A 22,147-nucleotide genomic window follows, 5' to 3' on the forward strand; every position below is an offset into this window, starting at 1 on the left:
AGGCTGAGGCAGGAGGATTATCATGAGTTCAAGGCTAGCCCGGGGTACATAGTGAGACCCTAGCTCAAAAAAAAAAAAAAAAAAAAAAAAGAATACATACATAGTCCTTTTACCCTAAGCAAGGAAAATGGTGTAATATACAGAATTACAATATGTTTGTATTTCATAAACCATGCTTAATTCACTTGTGGTTAATTTTCATCTCTACTGGGCTCAGTGTTGATGTTTCTTAATTATTTCACATGGGAATTTTAATATTTGCAGAGTATTGAAAATGTATTTTTAAAAAGCTACTGCCAGAAATTAAATGTGAAATGTCAGTTCTTTTAAAAGTAGCAAATCTTTGAAATGGATACTGAGGGAACTATAAAATGTACCTGAAGTAATGATTATTAGCATTTAATATATTTACATGTTCGTGTTTCTTTTAAAGAAATGATATGCTACTTAAAAATCCTCTGTGTAGGGCTGAGGATATAGCTCAGTGGCATAAGCGCCTGCCTGGCAAGCACAAGGTCCTGAGTTGGATTTCTGGTACCAAAAAAAATCCTCTGTGTACAATAAAATATGTTCACACAAAGGTATCAAAATGGATAATATATTTTTCCATTGTATTTTAGTATATACATAGAAACAGTATAGTAAATAAAAATAGGACACAGCTGAGCATGGTGGCACATGACCATAATCCCAGTAACTTGGGAGGCTGAATCAGTAGTATCACAAGTTCAAGGCCCACCTGGACAACTTAGCAAGATCCTGTCTCAAAATAAAAAATGAAAAGGGCTGGGAATAAAGCCTAGCACTAGCGTGCTTGCCTAGCATTCATGAGACCTCAGGTTCAATTTCCAGTACCACCGGAAAAAACTAAAGGGTAAGAGCTGATCTCAAAGTGACCTCCTTTTGAAGCTCCTTGTAGAGCATCGTGAGGCAAGACCTAGCACAAAGTCTGGCATACATTTGGTTGCTTAATATATTTTTTTAAAAAACAGAATGGAAAAAATAGAGTTTTTAGGATAATTCCCCTAATAATGAGGGCTATTGGAACACTGGAAGAATAAATACGTGAGCATGAACTATTTAACGTTTTATCCAGCTGTAGCTACACGGCAAAGTACTGGGTAAATATTCAAATTGAGTGAAGTTAATCAGTGATGGGTGCATAATGTGTACTTTGGAATTAAAAGATAATTGAAAATCTTTACACAAGCCGAACAAGGACAACACTAATAATACAGACTCCCTTTATGTGTTGTAATTGAAGGAGTATTTTCAGATTTATTGAGAAATTTCTTAGGTGTCTTTTGTTACATTGCATTTATTAAATTGCTGCAGCCGGGCGTGGTGGCGCATGCCCGAGTCCCAGCACTCAGGAGGCTGAGGCAGGAGGATCCTTGCAAGTTTGAGGCCAGCCTGGGCTACAAGGTGAGTTCAAGGCCAGCCTAAACTGCATATTGAGACCCTGTCTCAAAAAGACCAAAAAAAAAAGAAAACCTGCTGCATAAAATGGTAAAGAAAATTTAATATTGCCATTCTTGTGATAATTGCAGTTAAGTTTTTCATTATCCTAGTTGATTAATAACTGGGACAGAACAGTTTTTTTCTTAGTCTCATAGATGACTCAAAATGCTGCTCTCTGTCTTTCCTGCTCTATTCAATCCCAAAATACCTACTGATAAGTTTGTGCTCGTGTGATAGTATATATATAGTTTGCTTTTTACAAAAAAATACTGATATGTAGTTTGCTTTTTATAAAAAAATTCTATTCTATACGTTCTCCTAATATAACTTGGAGCATAAGCATGTTGCTCTTTTGCCTCTGTAATAAAGGAATTATGGTTATAGGGAAGGAGGCATCCTTAAAGAAGTTGCCAAACATACATTAGCATCTTTCAATAAAATTCAGAGGAGGAAAAGAAAAAAAACAATTGAAAAGGAAACCAAAAAAATGAACAGTGTATACAAAGTCTGAGACAATTACATAAGCTAGTAGACATCAAAAATATCAGTAATTGAGGCTGGGGATATAGCTCAGTGGTACAGCGCTTGCCTGGCAAGCACAAGGTCCTGAGTTCAATTCGTGGTACTACCCGCCTCCAAAAAAATCAGTAATCACAACAATGAACTAATTCCTCCAATAAGACAGTTGTCAAACTGGACTTATTTATGTATGAATATGCACATACACATAATACACACATTCTTTCTCACACATATCTAAAGCATAAGGATACATAAAGATTAGAGGAAGTAAAGACCGACAGTGATTTCCTTGTAACTTATGTGCGGTATAATGTAGCCTTGAAATATATTAAGTAAAAATGACCACATTGCAAGGGCAAATAAATCCTCCTAGTAGTGGGAAAATGTAATCAGTCTCTCTTAGTAATCCATAGTTCAGACAGACAAAAATAATCAGGATATAAAGCATTTATAAAAGTGTAAATCAAAGGCTGGCGTGGTGGCACATGCCTGTAATCCCAGCACTCAGGAGGCTGAGGCAGGAAGATTGCCATGAGTTTGAGGCCAGCCTGGCTATGTAGTGAGTTCAAGGCCAGGCTGAACTACATAGCAAGGCCATGCCTCAAAGAAAAAAAGTTAGCCAGTATACCAAACATATTTATGATATTGTACCAAGCATCTGCAGAAATACGTTTCAAGCACACATAGATATATAAAAATTGGTGACATATTAAATCAAAAGCAAGTCTCAGCCAAGGTGTGGTGGCGCACGGCTGTAATTTCAGCCCTCGGGAGGCTGAGGCAGGAGGATCACAGTGAGTCTGAGGCCAGCCTGGGCTATAAAGTGAGTTCAAGTTCCTCCTCCTTTTTGCCCCTTTTGCCCTTGCTGCTTTTGCTGTCTTCCGCCGCCATTGTTGCCCTCTGCTATGTGCCACTCTGCCTTGGAGCCAGCTGAGTACAGACTGAAACCTCCACAGACTGTGAGCTAAATTAACCTTTCCTTCCTTAAAAAAACAAAACAAAACAAAACAAAACAAAACAAAACAAAAACCAACAAAGTGAGTTCAAGACCAGCCTGAATTGCATGGTGAGACCCTGTCTCAAAAGACAAAAAAAAAATCTCATAAATGTCAACAGCTTACTCTCACTATGGATAACTTCCTCTGATTACAGTGATAATAGTTAGATATTAAAGCCAAGCATGGTGGCACATGCCTGTAATCTCAGCACTTGGGAGGCAGAGACAGGAGGATCACCTCAAGTTCAAGGCCAGCTTGGGCTACATAGTGAGTGCAAAGCTAGCCTGACCTACACAGTGAGACCCTGTCTCAAAATTAAATAAATAAATAAAAAAGATCACCAATAGTTAGATATGCAAAAGATTTTTTTAAAAAAAGCAAAAAATGGAACCAGGCATGGTGGTGCACTCCTGTAATCCCAGCACACAGGAGGCTGAGGCAGGAGGATTGTTGCGAGTTCGAGGCCAGCCTGGATGGGCCACAAAGTGAGTTCAAGGCCAGCCTGAACTGCATAGTGAGACCCTGTCTCAAAAAGACACACACACACAAAAAGCAAAAAATTCATTTATTTGGAATTTAAGAAATGCACATCTAAACAATTCATGAGACAAGGAGGAAATCTTAATGAAAAGTAGAATATATTTAGATTCAATAATGCAAACAATGTACATCAAAATGAGTGAAGGGACAGCTAAAATAACACTTAAAAATGTACTGTATATCTTTTAAATACTAGAAAGAAAAAAAGGTGAAAATTAATAAACTAAGCATCCATCTTAAGTGGATAGAAAAAGAACAAGTTCAAAAGAAAGAATAAAGGTAACAACATAAATCAGTGAGCTAGGAAATAAAAACACAGAGAAGGCCAGTAATGTAACAAAGCGATTCTCAGAGAAGAAGGCTAAATTTGTCCATTTATTTGGCCCTTTAATTTTTCTCAACTGGGTATTATACTTTTTAGCACATGGGGGTAGCACATAATCTTTTCAGTAACTGGTACGAGGAAAAAATAAAGTTGAATCCTTTGCCTGAATCACATATAAAAATTAACTCAAAATGGATCATAATTAAGAACTAATCTAAAAAACTTAGAAGAAAATCTTAGTGATCTCAGGTATGGCAGAGATGTCTTAAATATGACCCAAAAGTACAAGGTACAAAATACAATCAACAAATTATAGACTTCATTTAAAACAAAAACAAGTCTTACAATTTAATAAGAGAACAGCCCAAATTAAAAATGGCAAAAGATTTGCATAGGCACTTGATCCAAGATGTTCTAGAGATGGTAAGTAAGGTTATGAAAAGATTCTCGGGGGCTGGGGATTTAGCTCAGTGGCACAGCACCTACCTGGCAAGCGCGAGGTCGTGAGTTCAATTCCCGGTACCAGAAAAAACAAAACAAACAAACAAACAAACAAAGATTCTCAATGTGAGTAGTTTTAGGGTAATGCAAATTAAAACTACAGGAAAATAATACTGCACACCCAGTAGAAGTTAGAATAAAAAAAAAACTGATCATACCAAGTATTAGTAAAGATACAGAGCAGCTGTGAATAACTGTTCGTAGAATTGTTAAATAATGCAAATACTTTGAAAAACAGTTTGGTAGCTTCAGAAGAATAAATTATATATGTGTTACAATTGAGTTCTTCATTCTAGATATTTACCCAAAGGAAAGAAAATCATATATCCACACAAAAAAACTTATATTCAGATGTTCATAGCAGCTTTATTTGTAGTAGTTCAACACTAGAAAGAACCTAGATGTCCATTAACAAATAAATGGGTAGGGACCCTTACAGTGGAATTCTGCTTGATGTACGGAACCAAAAAAGGACACAGTAACATGGATGAATCTCAAAGTAATTATCCTTAGTGAAAGAAGCCAGACCTCCCCAATAAAAGAGTACATGCTATATGATTCCATTTATATGAAATTGTAGAAGACACAACCTAATTATACTGAAAGAGTAGCTGACAGCCAAGAGTGTCCCTCATATATAAACATCTGCTTTATGTAAAGACAGGTGAAAGGTAAAACCATAAAACTTTGTGAAGGCAATCTAGAAGAACATCGTCATGATCTCAGAGTGTAAACGAATTTGCTTTTTTTTTTTTTTTTGGTCTTTTTGAGAAAGGGTCTCGCTATGCAGTTCAGGCTGGCCTTGAGCTCACTTTGTAGCCCAGGCTGGCCTCGAACTCACAATGATCCTCCTGCTTCAGCCTCCTGAGTGCTGGGATTACAGGCACGCACCACCATGCCTGGCTGTAAACGAATTTCTTAAGGCACCAAAAGAGATTTCAAAAGTCAGTGATGTAGACAAAAAAAAATAAAAAAGCCAGGCGTGGTGGTGCACGCCTGTAATCCCAGCACTTGGGAGGCTGAGGCAGGAGGATCATTGTGAGTTTGAGCCAACCTGGGCTACAAAGTGAGCTCAAGGCCAGCCTGAACTGCACAGCGAGACCCTATCTCAAAAAAAAAAAAGTCAGTGATGTTCAAATTTAAAATTTCTATTTCAAAAGAGAAAAGAAAAGAGATCAGGAAAAGAAACACACAGTGAGAAGAACTAGGAGAAAAATATTCCTGACAAATAAAATCGACAGAAAATTAGTATCACTATGGCACTCCCATGACTCGAAAAAAGATGACCCAATAGTAAAACAGACAAAAAACGTGAACAGGTATTTTACATTCAGAGGGGACCCCAGATGATCAATTTTCATGTGAAAAGACAGACACTTTATTATCCAGGGAAATGTAACTTGTAGCCAGAGCTAGAGATACTTCATATGCCCTCCTTCCCATGGATAAAGAGTCTAAGAGTCTTAACTGTGTCAAATACAGGCAAAGATACAAATCAACCAGAATGTGTACTGGTTCTTAGAGAATAAATTAGTATAAACACAGAGGTACAGAACTGTTTTGCAATTATCTACTGAAACTAAAGATAGGCCAGCTCCAAAGTGCAAAGAGTTGCACATCTCAGGAGACGCGCCAGAGAAGGGCAGGAGCTCTGTGCAAGAGTGCGTACGGCAGCACTGTGGCGCTGAGAAGCGGGGGGCCGTCCTGAGTGGGTGAGCGTTCCAGTACATGACTGTGATGTGGCTCTACAGTGGAACCCGATGTGCCCTGAAAAACAATGAGTTAACAGTTACAGCAACAAGAATCGTAGGAACAGAATCTAAGCCCAAAACTGCCAAAGAATACGCATAGTGTGGTTATACTAGTAAGGATATAAATAAATGTAAAACTATGAAGAAAAGCAGGTAAAAGCCAGGTGTGGTGGCACACGCCTGTAATCCCAGCACTCGGGAGGCTGAGGCAGGAGGATCATTGTGAGTTCTAGACCAGCCTGGGCTACAAAGTGGGCTCAAGGGCAGCCTGAACTGTATAGTGAGACCCTGTCTCAAAAAAGACCAACAAAAGAAAAGCAGATAAGCACAAAACTCCAGAAATGGTTACTCAGACACGGGGATGGACTGTGATAAGGAAAAAACCAACGCTGGCACACGGGGGACTTCAAAACAGCTTACTCCATAGCTGGATGTTTGTATCATTTTATGCCATTGAATCGCTGTAATAATAAAGTTAATCACACTGAAGCACAAGTTGTAGAATTTAGCATATAAGTGACAATACTTAATCTTGTATATCTGCAAGACAGTGCTTTTTTGGAGAAAAGGTTATTCATGAGTTTTACCCCATTACTTGTTTTTGTCTTTTTGAGACAGGGTCTCACCATGCAGTTCAGGCTGGTCTTGAACTCACTTTGTAGCCCAGGTTGGCTTTGAACTTGCAATGATCCTCCTGCCTCAGCCTTCCAAGTTCATGCGTGCACCACCATGCCCGGCTCAAAAAATTCTATTTAGTTTCATTTTGGGTTTTTTTGTTCTTTTTGTTTTTTTGTTTTGGTACTGGGAATTAAACTCAGGACCCTGAACTTGCCAGGCAGGCACTGTGCCGCTGAGCTATAGCCCAGTATGTTCATTAATTTACATTAGTAATTAAATTTCCTTAAATTGAAATGTCCTTTTCTTTTTCTTCCCCCTATTCCCTCTGCCCTGACGCTCATTTTATAGGAGAGATTTGAAGCGCTTTTCTCCCTCTATGATGACCAAGTTACATTTCAATTATTTAAAAGCTTTAGAAGAGTCAGAATAAACTTCAGCAAGCCTGACGCGGCAGCAAGAGCGCGCATAGAACTCCACGAAACGGACTTCAACGGCAAGAAGCTGAAGCTGTACTTCGCGCAGGTACCGCCCCTGTGGAGGACCCACAGATACTTACAGCAAGTGATCTAAACAGTTCTCCTTTACTTTAGAACTTTGTTTGAGCAAGACCAGCAGTGAAAGGAATTCATTTTCCCGGCTGCTTGGCCCAGCTGGGGCTCTGAGGAATTCACTTTTCTCCTCTGCATCTGCAGGGCGCTCATCAGGTGACACCCTAGGGACCATGCAGAAAATAGTGTTTTGATGGGGGCTGGGGATTTAGCTCAGCGGCAAAGTGCCTGCCTGGGAAGCACAAGGTCGTGAGTTCGGTTACCGGTACCGGAGGAAAAAAAAAAAAGAAAAGAAAAGAAAATAGTCTTTCGAATCGTTTTCCGCGGTTTGTGACTCTTAGAAGGAACATCCAGGCCAATGGCTGGTCATCAACTGATGACCTGAGGGCTACAGAACGGCTGTCCTGTTTGCAGGGTTGCCAGCAACTGGCTGGTAGTTCCAGACCTACATGGGCATGGCTCTTTGTGAAACCATTTTTTTCACCTCAAAGAACTGACAAAACAAAGGCCTTAAATCTCCACTCAAGAATAAAGTGCACTGTTCTATTTTCCAAGAAAGTTTTTTTGTTTTTTGTTTTGTCTTTTTGAGACAGGCTTCCACTATGCAGTTCAGGCCGGCCTTGAGCTCACTTTGTAGCCCAGACTGCTCTCCAACTCGCAACAATCCTCCTGCCTCAGCCTCCCAAATGCAGGGATTACCGGCGTGCGCCACCCCCCACCCCCCCGGCTCTAGAAAGTATTTTTTTTCCTTTGGTTTTAGCTTTTAAATTAATAGACCAAGAGAGGTTTATTGTTTTACATTCCAGGTGAAAGCTAAATGCAAGAGCTGTCTAGAAATTTCCTAGTTCTTGAGACGGAGTTCAAAATGATACAGTTACCGGGCATGGTGGTGCATGCTTGTAATCCCAGCACTGAGGCAGGAGGATCATTGAGAGTTCGAGACCAGCCTGGTCTACAAAGTGAGTTCAAGGCTAGCCTGAACCTCATGGCGAGACCCTGTTTCAAAAAGACAAAATAAATAAAATAAAATGACAAAGTGATACAGTTTTATCTCTTCTAAGACAGAAACTTAGTCGTTTGTTAGCCTTTTGTTACTTTAACAACCTGCGATAATCAGCTTAGAGAAATTCTCTTCTCGGCGCGCGGTGGCGGAGTTTCTGCGCATGCTCAGTCACCCCCGCCGCTTTGGGGCCCTCGGTGAGGGCGGGCGGCGCATCACGGCTGAGCGCAGGCGGAGCAAAGCCACTCACCTCACGGCAGGGAAGCGAAAGAGCAAGGAAGTGAAAGGGACAGGAGCTCTGCTGTCCCTTCCAGGGTGTGCCCCAGTGACCTGCAGCCCTCCTCCTCGGCCCCGCCTTCCAAAGACGCCGCCATCCCCGGTGCCACCTCCCCTGGTAATGAGCCTTTGGCACCTGCACCACCAGGGGTCGCTGAAGAGTCAGACTGCAGCCGGGGTCACCGGCGTGCATTTCACTGTCCCTCCTTCCACCCATTTATTCTTTTCTTTTTTTTTGTCTTTTTGAGACAGGGTCTCACTATGCAGTTCAGGCTGGCCTTGAGCTCACTTTGTAGCCCAGGCTGGTCTCGAACTCACAATGATCCTCCTGCCTCAGCCTCCTGAGTGCTGGAATTACAAGCGTGCGCCACCACGACCGGCATCTCACCCATTTATTCTTCAGCTCAACTCATGTACACTGAGAACCTCATATATGCGGCCCCTGTACAGTGAGCCAGGCAGGCTGAGTCCCACCTGCTCGGTGATCACAGACCATTCGGAGAAATTTTTTACTTTCTCCAAAAATAGTAACAAAGTGCTCAAGAGCATCTCCTCGCCTGCAGGTGCAGATGTCCGGTGAGGCACGGGACAAATCCTACCTCCTGCCGCCGCAGCCCGCCAAGCAGTTCCTCATCTCCCCGCCGGCGTCTCCGCCCGTGGGATGGAAGCAGAGTGAGGATGCGATGCCTGTGATCAACTACGATTTGCTCTGCGCCGTCTCCAAGTTGGGGCCAGGTAAACGAACTTCTGCTTTTTCCTATTTTTGTCCTAGGAGTTTGAGATTATATTCACACCCGGGCTACTGTTGCACACCTGTAACCCCAGCACTCTGGGAGGCTGATGCAGGAGGATCGTAAGTTTGAGCCCAGCCTGGACAGTTTAGCAACTTGGCAAGATCCTTTCTCAAAAATAAAAATTTGAAAAGGGCTGAGGATGTAGTCCACTGTGAAGGCCCTGGGTTCAATCTCTGGGACCGAAAAAAACAAAGACCATATAGTTATTACCGTTACATATTCTACTGGGCCACGATACAGGCAGTTAGTAAATACCCACTGCCGCCTTTCCCCGGCCCGCCAAGCACTAGACAGATGACAACCGCTTCGAATATATTCCAGGGAGTGCATGGTGACGTCCTATCATCCTTCTGGTTTTTTCTCTCTTACTCATTTTTCATTTCTTACTTACTTTCCCTCTCTTATCCCTGTCAACTAACATAACAAACTGATTCCAGGCTGGTCCAGACCAGCTGTTCCTGGACACAGTTGTGCCTGTCACGGGGGACACAAAGGCCTTTGAGGAGAAGAGGCTTGAGGTGTTCTTAGACCTCGGAGGTCTAAGGTCACGGAAGAAAGAGGTTGCCCGGGTGCCTGGGGCCTTGCCAGGGTCTCCCAAGGGGAAACAGAAACCGTTGGGAAGTTAGGCAGATTCATTTGAATTATTCATAAGACATAGTAATTACCATTTACATTTTAACCTCCAACACCTCAAGACTAAAATGACAGTATTTTATAAGAGCCTTAAAGTATTGCATCTCAGCCAGGTGCGGTGGCTGGCACTCGCCTACAGTCCCAGCTACTCAGGAGACTGAGGCAAGAGAATCACAAGTTCAAACCACAGCCTGGACACCTAGTGTGAGATTCCATCTCAAAATAAAAACCACAGTTGGCACAGCATCTAGGAGGCTGAGGCAGGAAGGCTGTAAATTTGAGTCCAGCCTGGGCAATTTAGTGGCTTATTGAGACCTTGTCTCAAAATAATAGAGTTGAGTATGTATCTTATTGTAAAGGCCCAGGGTTCCACCTCATTACCCCCAGAATAAATAAGTGAATGGGATACAGTGCCTGTCTAGCATGCATGAGATCCTCAGTTCAATCCTTAGCACAGACATGGGGGAAAAAAGAATCAAATCTCTAACAAGCTGAGAGTAGTGGTGGTGCACACCTGTAATCCTAGCACTCGGGAGGCTGAGGCAGGAGGATCTTCATGAATTCAAGGCCAGGCTGGGGCTGGGAATATAGCTCAGTGGCATAAGCGCCTGCCTGGCAAGTGCAAGGTCCTGAGTTCAATTTCCAGTACTTTAAAAAAAAAAAAAAAAAAGCCAGGCTGAACTACATAGCAAGATTGTTTCCAAAGACCAAAAATAAATAAATAAATAAATAAATAAATAAAAATAAAATTTCGGCTGGTTGTAGTGGTGTACACCTGTAACCCCAGCACTCTGGAGGCTGAGGCAGGAGGATCACTGAGTTTAAGGCCAGCCTAGGCTACATAGTAAGTTTGTGGCCAGCCTGCACTACACAGCGAGACCTGTCTCAAAAAAACCCTCAAAAATAAATAAATAAAATTTCTACTACCAAAGCTATTACTCTAGCCTAGGATTAAAGATTTTTAAAAAGTGAGTGGATAAGATGTGATCTTTTTTTGTACAATGGAATATTACTCAGCCATAAAGAAGGATACACTTGAGACATTTCTAAATAAATGGCTGCACCTTGAGACCATACTCTTAAGTGAAATAAATCAGACACACGTATAAATACTTATTTTTCTGGTTTGAGCAACCAAAAATGTAAATAACGACCAAAATGTATAATAGACGCTGTGAAACTGGAAATGTTCAAATGGGAAGGGGATCTAAGAAGGGAGGAGAGGGAAAAGAAGAAGAAGGGGGGAAAATGAGAAAAGAAGGGAAAAAATAGAAGCAAAGCTCTTGTAAACGACGAGGGGAAGAGGGGTTGAAGGGACAGCATGGGAATGGGAAAAGAAGAACCAGGTTATGTCACGTGCAGGTACAAACTCCCTATGACGAATGGGATCAGCCTGTGCGCCTAAAATGCACCGGTAAACTTAATTTTTAAAAGTCACCAGCAGGGACGACCTTAGCAGAGCGAGGGGTCCCGAGGGGAAACGCGGGCTGCTGCAGGGCGCGCTCACGGTGTTTGCCTCGCAGGGGAGAAGTACGAGCTGCACGCGGGAACCGAGTCCACCCCGAGCGTGGTGGTGCACGTCTGTGAAAGCGAGACCGAAGAGGAGGAAGAACCCAAAAACCCCAGGCAGAAAATCACCCAGACGCGGCGCCCAGACCCTCCGACCGCAGCGCTGAGCGAGCCGCCGACCTTCGACTGCGCGCCCTGAGCCCCGCGCGGGTGGGAGCCGCGTCCTCCTGCGGGCCCCGGGCCGGGGCGCCAGTGCGCCTGCGCGGGCAGGCGGGGGTTGGGGGTGGGGAAGAAGTTGATCATTTCCGGTGGCGTTTGAGTGATGTCCTAAGTGGCACTTTGAAGGGTGAGACCCCAAAGTGTGGCCGCTCGTGCCCGTTTTTAAAAGGTAGCAAATTAGGAAAATGTCCCCCACACCTCTCCCTGCAGCCAACTTTAGTTCCCTTGATTGCATATGGCATGGGGTACCGACCCCAGAACTATAATCACCCAGCACAGTAGCATTTGTACAAATTTAAAAATAGTCTTCAATTTTAATAATCTGGTGTGGGTATTTTTGTACTGGTATAGTAGCTTCTAACTAATATATGGATGAAAGGTTGTTATTCAGTGTATGTGATTTTTTTTCTGGCACAAAAAGAAACCTGAAATACAGAATCATTCATAAAAATTCATTTTTCTCAAGTATCGTTTTCATTAGCTTTGAGGAAGAACTGCCAAATCCACTCCGGTCATCGGAACTGAATGGCGCAGGTCAAGGCGTGTGCTGCTCTCCCTGTAACCCCTCCGTGGACCTCTGTTTCCGTCCACCATCACCCCAGAGATGGGCTGCAGAAAGACCTGCTGCTGCCGAGGTGGCCCGCACCAGCCCGACTGATTGTGGCTCAGGCAGGGGCCACCTTCCGCCATCGGTGACCGTTTCCAGCCTGTGGAGGGCCAGGCTGTCTTCCCTCACCATTTTTCTGATCACCTCCAATAGTGTGTTAACCACTCGTTCGTTTTTTTTCTTTTTTCTCTTCTTTCTTTCTTTTTTTGTTTTGAGACAGTGTCTCACTATGTAGTTCAGCCCGGTCTTGAACTCACTATGCAGCCCAGGCTGGCCTCGAACTCGTGGTGATCCTCCCACCTTAGCCTCAGGAGTGCTGTGATTACAGACGTGCACCACCATGCCTACCCCTGAACCATTAGTTCTTGAGGTTTCTGTGCTACATGTAATGTGCATTTGTGTCACACATAGTCTCTACATTAGAAAATGTGGTAAGGTTTTCTTTTCTTTTTTTTTTGGTACTGGGAATCAAACTCAGGACCTTGTGCTTGCCAGGCAGGCGCTTGTACCACTGAGCTATATTCCTAGCCCAAGATTTTCTAAAGACCATTTTAAAATGTTCTCCATCTAAATCTTTTCAGCCTGCTTGAGAAGCAAAGTCATGCATACTATTTTTTTTTTTATAAATTAGGGGATGAGAGGTGAGATCATGCTTTTCTTTTTGGATGACTTTTAACCGTGGCTTGCAGTTAGCATTTTTCTCTAAGGTGGAATTATCTCCTGTTTGTGTTTCAGAATGTGTATCTGAACTCCTAAGGTAGCAGCAGAGACCTTTGAGCACTTCAGGATCTATTCAGATTTTGTAATCCCTCATATAAAAATCTGATGACCGAAGCTGTTTTGCTTTAGGCCATGGTGATCACCTGGTTCTGTTGTTTGATCCGAGGAGCTCGTTGGTGTCTCTGGAAAGGGCTTGCCTTTCACTGAGAATTTATAAACCAAGGTGGCTGTCACTGTAACAGAAAAAACGCGGAGAAATTCAAGCTATAGTGTCTGTATATTTACAGTAACGTTATTGTGGTCTAGTTTTCATTATGACAGTTTATTTCTTAGGATTTAAACTACATTGCGTGCACACACAACGCAAGTTTCTCTTATTGTAAGAAGATAAAGTCTTCTCGTTGTATATACTCACCACTACTAAGCCTCAGTGTATATTCATTTGAAATTTATAATTCATAAGCAACTAATTTATTGAATTTGGATCATTGCTTGTCAGTTTAACTGACCACCACTCAATAAATTTATTTTGTAATTTTCTTTTGAGATGGAGTGTTGCTGTGTTGTCCAATTTGGTCTCAAACTCCTGGACTCAGCTAATTTACAGTGGAAATTTCCCTTCTGAGCTCAGGGACTATAGGTGCACCTGGCTCTACTTTGTAATTGTAGACTCAGAATTTTGCCTCTTTTTGATTGCAGTATGGGCTTATCTGTCTGTCAGGAAATATATACCACATATCAACAGTTGGGATTATTTTTTTTTTCTTTGAGACAAGATCTCACTGTACAGCCTAGATTGGTCTCCAACTCGTGATCCTCCTGCCTCAGCCTCCCAAGTGCTGGGATTACAGGTGTGCACCATCACACCTAGCTTCAGTTGGGAAATTCGTTCACTATAATTTTCTAATTGATCAAAACCCGTGATGTTTTGTTATTTGGCTTAGCTTTCATTCACCATCTGTTAATTAAAGAACATGTGGAAGTTTTTTTTTAAGTCACGCAGTACAAACTACTCAAGTTTTGTCGTTTTTCTTCTGAGAGAGCTTTAAGTCAAAATTGTGTGTGTGTGTGTGTGAAGAGTCATTCAGACTTTTCTGAATGGTGAACATTTTTGTAGTATAATATTTCTACAAGATTAATTCTAAAGTAAAAAATGACTCAATGCCCATCAACTTTTTAATATTATGAAATCAACCAGTATCTCCAGGTCTCTTGTCTGTTTGGGGCTATTTTATACCCAGTTCATGTAGGCATTTTATAAGAGATGAGTCTCCTGTGTCTTTTTTTAAAGTTCTTACAAGTTTACCGATATTTTTTTTTCTCCTTTGAGATTATTTCTTAAATTTAACTTTGTTAGCCCAGTAGAGCTACGTTTTCTTTAGAAATCAGAACCCGTCTGTGAAAGCCGGACTGCAGAGAATGTCATGAGGACAGAGGCTGGTGCTTTGTGCTGGGAAGAGCAAGCACGGAGGATGCAAACCCAAGGCCCTGTTGTAAGGAGGTGAGCGGACGGACCTGCAGCACATTGTTCTCAACTCCTCCAGCACTACCTATGGGGAGCCAGAGACGAATCCACTTAGAAAGCGCACGCTGAGCGTGTGCCAGGGCCCAGGAGCTGAGAGGCAGAGGTGGGTAAGAACAGCTCCCTTGCCTTGGAGAGAGAACTGCCAGGCAGAAAGCACGCAAGTCATTTCACGTCCTTCTTCAAAATGTTCTGCACAAAAGCCTATTGGAAATTAGAACGAAATCAGAGCGATGAGCAGCTTTTAGGTTCAGCGTGAAAGGGTTCAGTAGAAGGCTGTAGTGATCTAGGAGAGGTTGGAATTGAGAAAACAGCAGGAGACGCAAGTGTGCTGCTTTCATTCTGTAAGTCTGTTCTGTCTGCCATTCACATTAGTTCCGTCTTTTAAAATGTCATGATTATAAAGTGGGAAGATTTGGTCTTCTAGGAAGCTCAATTACAGAGCGGAAGATGGCTTTGAGAATGGTCTGGCCTAATCCTCCTGTTACGCAGATTGGAAGCCAGAGGTGTGGCACTAGAGTCAGCATTTTAATTCCTCTTCTTTTTCTTGCATTGGCCTCATCAAGAGGCAGCAAATATTAACCCCTATCATAAGGCCTAGGCGGCTAGAAGTGGCAGAATCCTTTCTTCCCTGATAGGACACAATGAATAAGGAATGGTTTTTGTTTTTTTTTTTTTAAATCTTACCTGAGACAAGTATGGCAACACACACCTATGATCCCAGGACTCTGAGAGACTGGGACAAGAGAATTGCAAGTTCTAGACCAGCCTGAGAAATTTAGAATTTAGCCAGAGACTGGGCATGGTGGCACACGCCTGTAATCCCAGCACTCGGGAGGCTGAGGCAGGAGGATCACTTTGAGTTCAAGGCCAGCTTGGGCTACAAAGTGAGCTCAAGGCCAGCCTGAACCGCATAGCGAGACCCTGTCTCAAAAAAGACCAATAATAATAATAATAATAATAATAATAACTTAGCAAGAGCTTCTCTCAAAACAAATAAATAAAAAAGGGTTAGGAACATAGCTCAGTTCAAAGGCCCTGGGTTCAGTGCCCAGTACAACACAAAAACAAAAAGAAACAAAACCTGTCATGAGAGCAGTAATTTAGTAACTTTAATTAATGATGTTTCATAGTTTTTTTTAACCATTGAGCTACAGGGTTAGAATCTCCTTAAATAACATTCTCTTGGTAGGCAGCAGTTACTTTAGCATTCTATATGGGCTTTCCTGGATTTTCATATTAATGAAATTAAAATATAGTTATAACCCCAGCAGAACGAGATCACAGATGACATGAAAATTAAAAGTTCGCTGTGGAATGATGCTCTCACTGTGCTTGTAACATTGAGTCCTACTCACAGCGGAAGACAGACCAATACTTATAGTCCTATAGAGATTATCTTATAGGCCATGGGTTTATTTTTAATAGGAAAATCTCAAACATAACTAAGCAATGGAAAATGTCCTAAATTCTGTGTTGCATTAGGTTCAGCGTGCGCTAGATTTCTCTCTCATTTCTCTACTGATGGACTTCATACCTGTCGGACAGGTGAACGTGGTCCATCTTTCCCTTGGTCCCCTTGGTGTGCTTGTTTTTTGCATGTTTGCATTTACTTTTTTGTTTGTTGGTTTGTTTGTTTTTTGAGACAGGGTCTTGCTACATAGATCAGGCTGGCCACGAACTCACTACTACCAGGCTGGCCTCGAACTCATGGCAATCCTCCTGCCTCAGCCTCCCAAATGCGTGGGCCACCACGCCCAGCTTGCATTTACATTTTCTTGCATTAAAGGAAAACGATAAGGGACATCTTTTCCTTGGTCCCTCCTTGTGCTCGTGATTGGTGTGACAACATAGAGGAACGGAAGACCTGGGAAATAGTTGCTTCTAGCTGAGGAAGTCAGTGTTACAGAAACTCACTTTTAAAAAACAAATTGAAAGAATAAGATGTATGAACTTGGGCCAACATTTGACAAATACCTATTTGGTTTTTATTTTTATTTATTTATTTTTTGTCTTTTTTTTGAGATAGGGACTCGCTATGCAGTTCAGGCTGGCCTTGAGCTCATTTTGTAGCCCAGGCTAGTCTCAAACTCGCAATGATCCTCCTGCCTCAGCCTCCTGAGTGCTGGGATTACAGGCATGCGCCATCAGGCCCAGCTACCTGTTTGTTTTTTAAATGCCCCGTGGAATACGGGCAAGCCAGAATAGCTTTGTTCACATGCCACTGTTTCACCCTGAATTGGGGGAAAGTTAAGTTGGAGAGTGTTGCTATATTTTCCAAATATATAAATAATGACACAGCTATAAGCAATGACAGCTGCTAAGTCCACCGACCAAAAAGATTATAAAAATCATCACGTTCAGAGTAGAGTTTCCAGTCAAAGTTAAGAAAGTCTCTACCCATTTAGATAAAAATTCATTGGTGCACATCTACAATCGCAGCACTTGGGAGGCTGAGGCAGGAGGGTGGCAAGTTCAAAGCCAGCCTAGCCTGGGCTACACAGAGAATTGCAGGCTACCCTGGATACAGAGTGAGTCCCTATCTCTAAATAAATAAAAGTTCACAGACCTTGCCCTAAATCATACTTGTGTAAGGAAACTGACATCTCCTTTTGAAATAGAGTCAGGTCCTGCAGGCTCTTGGAACTCCTCCTTGCATGGCCCTGACTGTTCATTCTTGTCGCGTGGAGGACTTGTATCCATCTCTGCAGATAATCTGTGCTTTTCTATACTGTTGTCCTGTTTAGTCCGCAGTCTTCCTAACTCACGCTGGGGAGAGGAGCGGGAAGGTGGTGGACGCTGTTATTGTGCCATATTCTCCCCCTGCGCCTCGCCTCTGAGAGAGACTGGCTGGCGTCTCTCCTCTGCCCGCACAGCCTCGGGTGGAAGGAAATCCCTCGGTCATTTCGCTTTGGTCTTCATTGAACCGGGATTGAATTTACTATTCCATCTGAACATGTGTGTGACCTTGTGTGATACCTGGGGGCGCATTACCTGTCTGGTACTGTAAGCTGTTGTCAGTACTCAGACCGCAGGACGCTGCTCAGTAATTCCCGTGTACGTACTCCATACCCTAGTGTGCTTAAGTGACGGTCCGCTGTGTGTCGTAGTTTGTTAACTGTCAACTTTCACTGTCCTGTGTTTGGGGGACCTCTAAACATTCCTTGTCCTATTCAGGTGATAAAAGCAGAATGTAACTTTTGGGGGGAACCTTCGTGATTACCCATAACAAGCTTTGTTTTTAAAACTAAAAAAATAAAGTTAGCTGGTTTTTTAATCAGTCCATTAAATGGAGTGCTTCGCGTGTGGTATTTTCGATCTGTATCACATTCATTTAGGTCATAACAAAAAAGGCAGTTAAGTGAAATATTATGTGTGCTCCTCTAACAAGAATCCTGTTGGACACGAAGCCTGTTCTGGGCCGGAACTCAGGCCAGGCGAGGTGAGTCACTGTGCTCACTGTCGTGGCTGTAAGTAAGCACGGCCAGCTGGGGATTTAGCTCAGCGGCAAAAGCGCCTGCCTGGCAAGCGCAAGGTCGTGAGTTCGGCTCCCGGTACCGCAGAAAAAAAAAAAAAAAAAAAAGGCTTTGGGTTCAAGCCGTAGTCTGCAGTAAGCACGGCCATGCAGCTTTTCACCAGGAAGTCTTTGCGCTGGTTTACTCCTCACAAAGGATGTATTCCTGGTAAAGGCTTCTTTTCTCTCGGTTTAAAAAGAATTGTAAAAATCTCCAAAACACTGAAACTTGAAGTGACTGTTGAGGTTCTGTAGTACAGTGAGTATTTTAATATTTATTTTTAAGCCATAGAATCTGCTGTCTGTTGAAATGACATCTTACATGATGCCCATGTAATCATGTAAAACTGTAATCATGTAAAACTGATTACAAAAGAAAGGAACCTAGCACAGTGGCACATGCCTGTAATCCCATCACTAGGGAGGCTGAGGCAGGAGGATCATTGCAAGTTTGAGGCCAGCCTGGGCTACAAAGTGAGCTCAAGGCCAACCCGAACTGCATAGCGAGACCCTGTCTCAAAAAGAAGAAGAAAAAAAACAAAACAGCCAGCAGGTTTAGCCTCTGTGGGTAAGTAAAAATTAATTCCCAGCACAACTCTACATAAAAATGAGGACTCCAGGTGGATTAAAGACCTAAATATAGAATGTAAAACTGAAGTTAACGGGATAAATTGTAAGAGCATAGCACTGTGACCTAGAGGCAGGGAAGGACGTCAAAAAACTTTGAACACATAAGGTACAAGGTAAAGAATATAATTTGGCGACATGTGTAGGAATGTGCAGTGGAGAACGTCGTGCAGATCCCTGCCAGACAGCTGGACGGAGATATCTGCCGTCCTGACATAGGGCATATAACTGATATGCAGAGAGGTTTTGCAAATCAACCAGAAAAAGCAGCCCCATAGAAAAGTCGGCTCAAAGATAGGAACAACGGCAGACAGCAAAGGGTTTGTAAGCCGCTGAAGAGACGCTCAAAGGCAGTAACCAGGTGAGTGCAAATTAAAACAAGATGGCATTTTACACCTGTTAGAGTCCCCAAAATGCAGAAAGCGAAGCTGAGGGTGACCCCAGCTTTCACTGATGGAGTCGTAGTCGGTGCTGCTCATTCTGAAAAAGAAGCGGAAGCCCTTGGCCCTGGTAGGAAGTCCCAGCCTTTGCGGGCCACTCCTGGAAACTGTTCCCTGAGAGCAGCCCAGAGAGATTCTCACGCCGGCCCACAGGGGGCGTGCGAGGGGTCTGCGGCACTGTTACTTCCGGAGGTAAGTTGGCGTCAGCCCCTGAGAACGCCTGTGCTTTCGATGTGTCCCCTCAAAGTCATGTGTTGGACGCTTGATCCCCAACATAACAGTACTAAGAGGTGGGACCTTAAGAGGTGATTAGGCCAGGAGGGCTCTGCCCTCAGAATGGATTCATGCTGTGACAGCAGGGCCAGATTTGTTCTCTTGGAATTGGTTGCTTAAGAAGGTATAGCCGGGTGTAGTGGCGCACGCCTGTAATCCTAGCACTCGGGAGGCTGAGGCAGGAGGGTCACCATGAGTTTGAGGCCAGCCTGGCTACATAGTGAGTTCAAGGCCAGCATGAACAGCACAGCAAGATCAGGCTAGGGATATAGCTCAGCGGCATAAGCACCTGCCTGGCAAGTGCAAGGTCCTGAGTTCAATTCCTGGTACCATAAAATAAAATAAAATTAATGAAGGAAGAGAGACCAGTGGTATAAATGAAACAAATTAGCATACAAATTGAAATATTAAAAAAAAAAACACAGCAAGACCCTGTCGTAAAAACAAACAAAAATACAGAGGCAATAATTCATTATGCAGGATATATGACATAAAAAGGTAAACATGAAACAAGCACACATATATGAGAGGCATCTTACATGGATCAATGGTGGTAATGTACCACGAATTGAGAAGTCTGATTACTCTTAGATTGCATTTAACTTTCTTTAGACTATAAAAAAAAACTATTAATAATTCTGTCTCCTTCTTTACCTTGATTCTATGTTAAAGTTAATTAAAAATTGCAGGGCCGGGCGTGGTGGCACACGCCTGTAACCCCAGCACTTGGGAGGCTGAGGCAGGAGGATCATTGCGAGTTCAAGACCAGCCTGGGCTACAAAGTGAGCTCACGGCCAGCCTGAACTGCACAGCAAGACCCTGTCTCAAAAAGACAAAAAAAAAAAAAAAAATTGCATGTTAGGTGCTAGGAATGTAGCCCAACGGGAGAGTGCTTACCAACCATGCTAAAAGCCCTGGGTTAGTGGCCAGCAACACTAAATAAATAAATTATTGACTGACCGATTGCTATTTTCTCTAGTATTTCCCTAGAAGGAAATATTTTGCTCTGCTATGTTTAGGTGAAATCCAGGTTTTTTTCACAGATGTTTGTGCCTTCCATTTTAGAATAAGTATTTCAGACAAGTACTAGGTACTCGCCGCTCTGTGGCTGCCTGCGTATGTGAAGCTGCGGGGGTTTTCCCAAGGAAGGTTACGTAGATTACTTGAATTTGCTCCCGTCTGCATGGAAAAACCTGGTGCTATTTCACCGGTTCCTGAGCTACGAGTGAGCATACATGTGGTTTAACCCCGGCTCCGCCATCTTCCTTGGACTCTCAAAAGTCGTCAGGTTAATTCTTGGTGCGTTGCCATCTTTCTTCAGTGTCTTTTGAGTAACTGAGCTTTTGAGTGGAAAATTATAGAATCTTCCGTGCTGGAGACTTGACCAGGCTCGTTCAGCCCAAAGGAGGAAATCAGACCAAAAACTGATTTCTCAGAGGTTGCCTGAGTGAGCCTTATGAATAAAAGTCCTTTTATGGGCCAATTTTCTAGCCTCCTGTCACTTTTTTCCCTAATAACTTTAGTCATTTCCCAGCTATTTATTTTATCCCATTAGAAATTTCTAGTAACTATGGGAAAGTCTGGAGACTTGTCCCTTTTGTAAATGAGCAGCCGCACTTGGGCACCAAGGACTTCACCTGTGCGGCCTGCTAACCCCGGGTGCGCCGGCAAGGCCCAGAGCTCACGCGAGGCCCCGAGCTGCCCTCCCACTCGGACCTGCTCCTCAGTTTACCGGAACCATCCATAAAAGAAGGGAACACCTCAAAATGGGTTTTCTCGGAGGGAGGCTTAATTGTTCATATTGGAGAAAATGCAACTGCAGTTTTACTACAAATCCATTAAAGGACATATTAGGAATGCATTGCCTCCTAACAAATCACCCCAACATTTAGCGGCACACACCCACAAAATGTAGCACTCATGTGTCTCGCAGGGCCTTGCCCCCTGCAGATGCTCAGAAGGGCTCGCTTAAATGAACTCACACCCGTGGCTAAATGAATCCATGCTGCGTGGCCCGGAGCAGACGACTCCCCACCCGCAGGGAGTGAGATTCACAGAAGCCAGCCGCAAACATCAGAAAGAGCCTCCTAAGAGCAGCGCGGGGCTCTCCAGACGACCGCCGTGTCTGCCAGTGACTGCGCTTTATCTTTTAGAATTATTGTCAGCCATGAGACAAACCTGATCAGTTCTTCCGTTGCCAGAGGTTGCTGCCGGCTCCTCCTGGCCGTGTCCATCTCGTTTGGCTGAGAGCCATTTCTGATCCCCACCGGGATCCTGGAAGGGATGGAGATGAGGACTCTGCCTCCTAAGGCAAACGGCCAGAGCACAAGGCAGACTTCGCCTCGTGTTTCCATCACACTGAAGACTTTACCTTTTACATCTGGGGCCCTTTTGGATCATAATGGTAGCTGTACCATAATGTGGAGTAGATGTCCTGCTTATCCAAAACTGAAGTTGTCAAAAGAAAAAAAAATTTAAATGAGGGGGTGCTTTTCTGAGCCAAATTAAGCTTTTCCTCTTTTAGGTTGTGCGTGTCAGGTATTATGTCCCAGCAGCTGGAAATCTGACTTATAATACAGGGAGCTCATTTGTCTTGTTCATCACCACATTCTCATGGTATTGAGCACATCGTTCCCATCTGAAATCATGTAATGCTGTGGAGATGAATTGTAATGATCTGTTCTGAATTCTGAAGCTAGAACTATGCCTCATCCCCAATGCCTGTACTGTGCCTGGTAAAGGTCAGCTC

General features: G+C 43.2%; 1 protein-coding gene and 1 long non-coding RNA gene across 2 annotated transcripts in view; one reads left to right on the top strand and one right to left on the bottom strand.

The window, feature by feature from the left end:
* Rcan3 (RCAN family member 3) overlaps positions 1–12,150 on the top strand; it is a gene marked incomplete at its 5' end in the record, with an annotated part of 28,303 nt that extends 16,153 nt beyond the window's left edge. The window contains 3 exon segments of the mRNA XM_013519579.1: positions 7,065–7,238; positions 9,104–9,275; positions 11,491–12,150. Coding sequence (XP_013375033.1) covers positions 7,065–7,238; positions 9,104–9,275; positions 11,491–11,675 — 531 coding nt within the window. The 3' untranslated portion in view covers positions 11,676–12,150.
* On the bottom strand, positions 5,486–8,748 carry LOC106149729. Its single transcript, XR_001236064.1, has 3 exons — positions 8,369–8,748; positions 7,273–7,428; positions 5,486–6,114 (listed from the first exon to the last, which is right to left on the bottom strand). It is a non-coding gene; the product is annotated as an uncharacterized LOC106149729 (long non-coding RNA).
* Positions 12,151–22,147: the final 9,997 nt, after the last annotated feature.

The sequence above is a fragment of the Chinchilla lanigera genome, unplaced genomic scaffold (genome assembly GCF_000276665.1).
Source record: "Chinchilla lanigera isolate Chin_1 unplaced genomic scaffold, ChiLan1.0 scaffold00051, whole genome shotgun sequence".
NCBI classification, from domain to species: domain Eukaryota; kingdom Metazoa; phylum Chordata; class Mammalia; order Rodentia; family Chinchillidae; genus Chinchilla; species Chinchilla lanigera.